General features: G+C 34.1%; 1 protein-coding gene across 1 annotated transcript; it reads right to left on the bottom strand.

The window, feature by feature from the left end:
* Positions 1-535: 535 nt before the first annotated feature.
* LOC149012721 (beta-glucosidase 18-like) lies at positions 536-4,723 on the bottom strand. Its single transcript, XM_089157655.1, has 12 exons — positions 4,525-4,723; positions 3,549-3,615; positions 3,380-3,438; positions 3,119-3,194; positions 2,928-3,002; positions 2,459-2,546; positions 2,108-2,360; positions 1,866-1,981; positions 1,318-1,570; positions 1,072-1,174; positions 867-975; positions 536-767 (listed from the first exon to the last, which is right to left on the bottom strand). The coding sequence occupies exons 1-12, from the start codon at positions 4,645-4,647 to the stop codon at positions 536-538; spliced, it is 1,554 nt and encodes a 517-aa protein (XP_089013781.1). The 5' UTR covers positions 4,648-4,723.
* Positions 4,724-6,017: the final 1,294 nt, after the last annotated feature.

Consider the following 6,017-nt stretch of genomic DNA (forward strand, 5'->3'; position numbering starts at 1 on the left):
TTAATATTATGGGGTAACTCAGGGAGTGGAACTGAAAATTTCCCTTATGAAATTGAATTTCGTGGTGTTGTGGTTTCAAGTCTCCCATATACATAGAGCACAAGGTCAGGCATACATTGGAAAGCTTCTTTGTAATTTGATTTGGGTTTAGGAAGCAAGATAGATAACCTGAAAGGGGAAAAAGATATTGCTCAAGGTGTATCATCTTTTTTCTTTAATAAGGGAAAATAATCCGTCTTACTAGGTTGTATCTTAATTTAACTGTGATGTTGTTCTATGCTACAATTTGAAAGGAAGAATAACCGAAAAGGGATAAGGGATTTCAAATCCAATCGCATCTGTATCTGCAAATTGAATATCAAGGAATTTATCTTATATTCTCATGATGCTACATCTATAGTCTAATTAAGAACTTGGAGGATTGGGTACATGACAGACGTTTGGCTAGTCCAGCATAGTTTATATCACCTCAAATCCAAGTATCACACTAACTTTTATGCAGTGAGCTTACATGTTTAACAACATATTAGCTAGACTAATGCAGCACTTCACTTGCAAGACTTCGTATCTGAGCCTCATTCACTTTACTTTTCATCATCTTCTGTCCACTAAGAAATTGCTTATACCACATTGCTGATAGCTTGGGGATCCTCTCAAGTGTGTTGTGGTCTACATAATGAAGCCCAAATCGCAAAGTATAACCAAATGTCCATTCGAAGTTATCAAGGAGAGACCATATGAAATAACCCCTCACATCTGCTCCATTCCTGTTGTGGGTATTAAAAATAAATATGTAAGAAATAAATTTGAAGCCAGCATTCAACTCAAAGATCCAAGTTTAGCTCTTATTGATGCTAATATCATACCTCAGTGCCTTTGTGAGGAATGTCAAGTGACCATTCAGGTATTCCACCCTCTTTGTATCAATTATATAATCATCAATGGAATTGCCTTGACTAGTTCCATCTGGGTAACCTGAAAAAATAAGATGAAATTTTTAGTCGAATTGATCTATCTTTTAAGCCAAATGAAGACGGTGACCAGCATTGAACAGTGCAACAAGATATTTACCATTTTCTGTGATGAACATTGGAATGTTGTTGTATCTATCCTTGTAGTACATGATCATTTTCTCCATACCAGAAGGAACCACATATATTTCTGCCATGGCCGTCTGAAAAATAACGACAACATGAATTTTTAGGAAGGTTTTATAAATTTTTATTTGCTTAGCAACTTCCATGAAATTAAATTTGCCATTTAGGGCTCTTTAGGGCTTGGCTACTCCCTTTTCGCTTTTAGATCTATGATCTTTACCAGTGGTCCTATAGGGATGCCATCTTTTTCTCCTGTGGTGACCACAAAGCCATTCGTCTGTGCAGTAACAGCGTTGCATCGAGAGAACAAACAATCTTGTGCATATAGACTTGTGTAATGGTTAATACCAATAAAATCCAGCTTGTTGTTCTTCAGCATCTCTTTCTGTTGTGGTGTGAATTTTGGTAGTCTTGGACCCAAAATTCGCCGCATTTCAGGAGGATATTCACCATATACAAGTGGGTCTAGTATCCTACGAACAAACACAGAGAAAATAGTTAGTTAAAAAGAAAACCAAAGGGAAAAAAACAAAGGAATACAGTAACTATAAAGGGATGAAAGAAGAGCAAAACAATTGCTCCCTTTCGCTGAATGGAGAGCTAGACTGGGATGGGTTTAAAGGGTGCAACTGATGTTGCGGGTTAGCATTTTGGTTCCTTTTGTGTGACATGATTCATTGCTTATGTTGTACCATTTTTGGCTTTTCAATACAGTGACCTTCTGGTGAGAATAGAAAGAAGAGCAAAACAAAGGAATAAAGTAACTACCATGCATTATAGAAAGCTAAAGCCCTTTGTGCTGCTTCATTATCTGCTGAAGTGTTCCTTAGAGGTTCGTAGTAAATTGAGTTTATCACAAGTCCAATCATGCCTCCTTGTTTAACCTAATAGAAATTGCCAAATCATGAAAGTTAACATAAGATTTCAAGGCAAAATTAACATTTCTATCAATTCTAATATCTGCTTAATTATGTAATTTGCATCTGGTAAGACAAACTATGAACTTGTACCTGATATTTTTCCCTATAGATGTTTACTGCCTTGGCATGGGATAATATGACATTGTGCCCAGCAATGTAGGGTTCAACAGCTGGGTTCCCATATTGGCAATTACCAGAAGGCAAGGTGCAATGGCTTGGTGGGAGTTGTCCTGTAATGTAAGCTTGTATCAGCAGAAGGTTCGGCTCATTGAATGTAGTCCAGTACTTCACTCTATCACCAAAGTGTTTGAAGCAGACATCTGCAAAATACCCAAAATCTTGCCTGTGCAGATGAAATCAGTATTCATCAGTCACGTGTTTTAGCTTCTCCTACACAATTCACTGAAAAGATTCGAAAATTTGAAACGGAGAGAGACTTACTGTAGTTGTGAATTCAACCATGACCCATATCGTTCTTCAAGTTCTTGAGGAATATCAAAATGGCTTAGTGTGACAAATGGCTGAATGCCTGGTTCAGAAACAAGTTAAAATGTAAGCTTCCTGGTTCAAATTTTAAAATTTTATCCGATTGGTGTTCTACTTGCCTACTGGATGGAAATATAGTCAAGGGGAGTTTTCTAGATTCTAAAGAATGGTTAGATTTATAAAATTTGAGTGCCAACCCACAGGCTTGCATTTAAGAAAGAATTCAGATTACCCAAATCCCATCTACAGTTCAGCATATCATTATTGATATCATCACTGAAGAAATATTTTCTAATTCTTAGAGAATCGAATACTGTTGCAGATTCATCCACTACGTGGTTGAGAGATGCTTGCAACTCAACCTCGTTCCCTACACGATTTTCTGAATAAACATCTTTTAACCTAAGAGAAAATAGAAAATTACCTCTGACTACAAGAGAATTTATTAAGTTGTTATAGAACTCAATTCCCTCTGCATTAACATCACCGAATCTTCCTCCTGATATAAAGATACATAGATATGCATCAATTCCATGTCAAATCCTCAACATAAACATGAATTGCTTGATGTTGATTTAATCAGAAGGTATAAAAAGAAATATGGTAGTGACTTACTTGGAAGGACTCTGGCCCATGAAATGGAGAATCTATAGGCATTTACTCCAAGGGATTGCATCAAATCCACATCCTCCTGTTTATCAAATCAAATTTGGACTCAGTAAGAAGTTCACAATGTTCCAAACAAGGGTTTTCTAAGTAAGTTGTATCCTTTATGTTTGAGGCTCTTAAAGTCTTTCAAAGGTTTGATGAATGGGTGTTCAGGAATATACATCATTAAATAAGAAAATTGATCATCATATTAGAGTAAGTTCATACCACATAGCGATGATAATGATCAACTGCAACATCTCCCGTGGTCCCATCCTTGATTTTTCCTTTATTAAATGAAAAATAAATAATATATATGAGTGCCATAAATATCAAATTATTTTAGGGTTTAATCTGGATCACCATATATATATAAAGAGAGAAAGATTTAGAATACCTGGCAAGTGAGTGAATATGTCCCAATTACTGCAGCTTTTGTTACCTTCCAAGTAGGCTCCCTCAACCTAAAAATAGTTTGAAACAATTAATTAATAAAAATCAAGATTTTGTTTGAGAATTTATTGGTTATTACTATTGCCAAAATAATTCATTGAGAATCTTTTAAAGGGCAAGCCCTATCTGAAGAATATGGACCTAACAAGCCATATGGTGGTTTATGTGACAATTAAACTAAACATAAGAGAAGTTGATGATGAACTAAATATATATAATTGGATTAAAAAGAAATATATTTAGGGTCTTATATGGATTTGCTAATTTCAATTGTTTTCTAAATGATCCACAATCATGCAATTAAAAAGTGTAATAGGTTTGAATTTTAGAATTCAACATATTTATATAACTATATATAAAGTCAGGGATCGTGGCCTCAAATCATATTCAAGTTACCATCCATGCATCCCATTTCACGGAGAAAATTATATCTTTCTGAAGGAAAAAATCTTTACGGAACCTAAAAAGTGCGAAAAATGGTCAAAATGTCAACTGACTGGTTGCAGGTTGTATGCGCATGCAACTTGGCTTAGCTAAAAATAATTGCTTTGAAAGAAAATGAAGTCGTTTTGTTTACCAATGTGATAGGATATGTAGCTATTGGGTTCAACATGGAATAAATTATCCGACATCGAATGAAGAACTAAAACGATATAAGCACCCTTTCCTTAATGGCTAGCTTTTAATGTTTTGTATCAAAGTCTCTCTCTATGGGTCTTTTATGGGAACAAAAGGAATCCAACATGATAAGGTTCTTGAGGATTTCTAGGTCAGTTATTTTTCTTTTGGTAGAAAAGGCTTACAGTTTGATCTATAAACTACTTTACAAGATTACCTGTACATGTAATACAGATTGAAATACAGTATCTAACGATTTTCTGTTAACAGAAATTAAAAAAGATAAAAGACATTTTCATTACCTGATATGCAGATGTTGCAGTTCCAAAGAGAAACGCAGGAGGAAACTGATTGCGATGCAAGAGGCAGCTAGTGAAAGGGATCAATTGAATAACCCAGATTGCTATCAACAAAGCTTTCTCCATTTCAGAATGTCTTGTTGTTCTACTGTCTTGAAGGGGTCGTTTTTCTTTTTCTTTTTCTTTTTCTTCCTTCCTTTACTTCAATTTGCAGCACAATTTGATACTGTCATCCTATAAAAGTGAGAGGATTATATAGAGAACCCGAGAGCAAATTTCTTGCTTATGATATAAACCTGTGTGATATCTTAGCATCATGAACCATGCAAATCTCTAATAATATGTTGTGAAAACAATTTGATTCCCTGATGCAACATTCAATGAAAATAAACAAAAACACACCAACAATAATTGTAACGATTAATATCGTCATTATTGGTTTTATTTTTATTAAGTTTTTACGTGTATGTAATTACGTAGTGTGGCCCCGTCATACAATTTATATTCTTTAGAAGATCTTCCCATAAGGGGTCTATGAAGTTGCTTGTATACCACAAAAATATATGTATTAAGCAAGGAATATTTCTGATGTACCTTCTCAATTGTTTTTCTGGGCTGGAAGAGAATCTTCTACAGGTCAACCAAGATAATCATGTAATGATAATGTCAAATTTAGTGGGTGAGCCTTCACACAAGGGTTTTGTCAATAAATATATCAAATGATGCTAAAAGTTATGTCAACAAGTTTGTTTATAGATAATTTACAAGCTAAGGTCACAATTAGATCCCAAATAAATACTTTTATTCACCCTGGACTAATGCATCCTTAATTTGATGATCTCTTAAGTATAGATCATTAGATCATATCCATCATGTGTTCAAATAAAAAATATTGAGTATTTGAGTTGGTTTAATTAGGTAAATGCGTAACCAAAGAGCCTTTGACATTTGACTACATGAATTTCATGCATGTTGCATGCATGAAGACATCACTTAGCAAGAAGAATGCTGTATACCTGCATATGTTGTAGCTGGCTTGACTAAGAATACCTCTTTGTCATACTTGCAATGACATAAATTTGTATTGTTTCTCATTTCAAATCATGTAGATCTCTCCCTCTTAGAAAATGAATAGATTAATTAGAAAAATACACTACTAAATAGGGGCTGAAGAATATATATGATATCATGGTTGCAGTTGGTTCATGTAGTCAAGATTTGGTTGGTAATCCTTCTGTTTTCATGACAGTTGCTCCAATTGGCATGGAATGAAAAACGATATAGATTTTTAAAATGTTTTAGATGCAATATTTTTATAAAATATTTATGTGTTTTAAAACTTTTGCATAACTTTATCTTGATATATAGATTTTTTTTTATCTACATAGAACTAATAAAATGAATTATTGGCATGAATTGAATCTTTGTCTATAATTTTCAATCGAGTTACCATCAAGTGAAAGGAATAGTTTCCATATTAAGTACTGGAAAGGGAA

Source organism: Hakea prostrata, chromosome 6 (genome assembly GCF_041222555.1).
Source record: "Hakea prostrata isolate BN-2017 chromosome 6, UWA_Hpros_2, whole genome shotgun sequence".
Classification (NCBI taxonomy): Eukaryota; Viridiplantae; Streptophyta; class Magnoliopsida; order Proteales; family Proteaceae; genus Hakea; species Hakea prostrata.

Excerpts from the sequence above, each read along its gene's own strand:
- LOC149012721 (XM_089157655.1), bottom strand. The coding sequence starts at position 4,647 with ATGGAGAAAGCTTTGTTGATAGCAATCTGGGTTATTCAATTGATCCCT. Across the intron at positions 3,439-3,548 it reads CATATTCACTCACTTGCCAG|GAAAAATCAAGGATGGGACC; the intron begins GTATTCTAAATC and ends CATTTAATAAAG. Across the intron at positions 3,195-3,379 it reads ATCATTATCATCGCTATGTG|GAGGATGTGGATTTGATGCA; the intron begins GTATGAACTTAC and ends TTTGATAAACAG.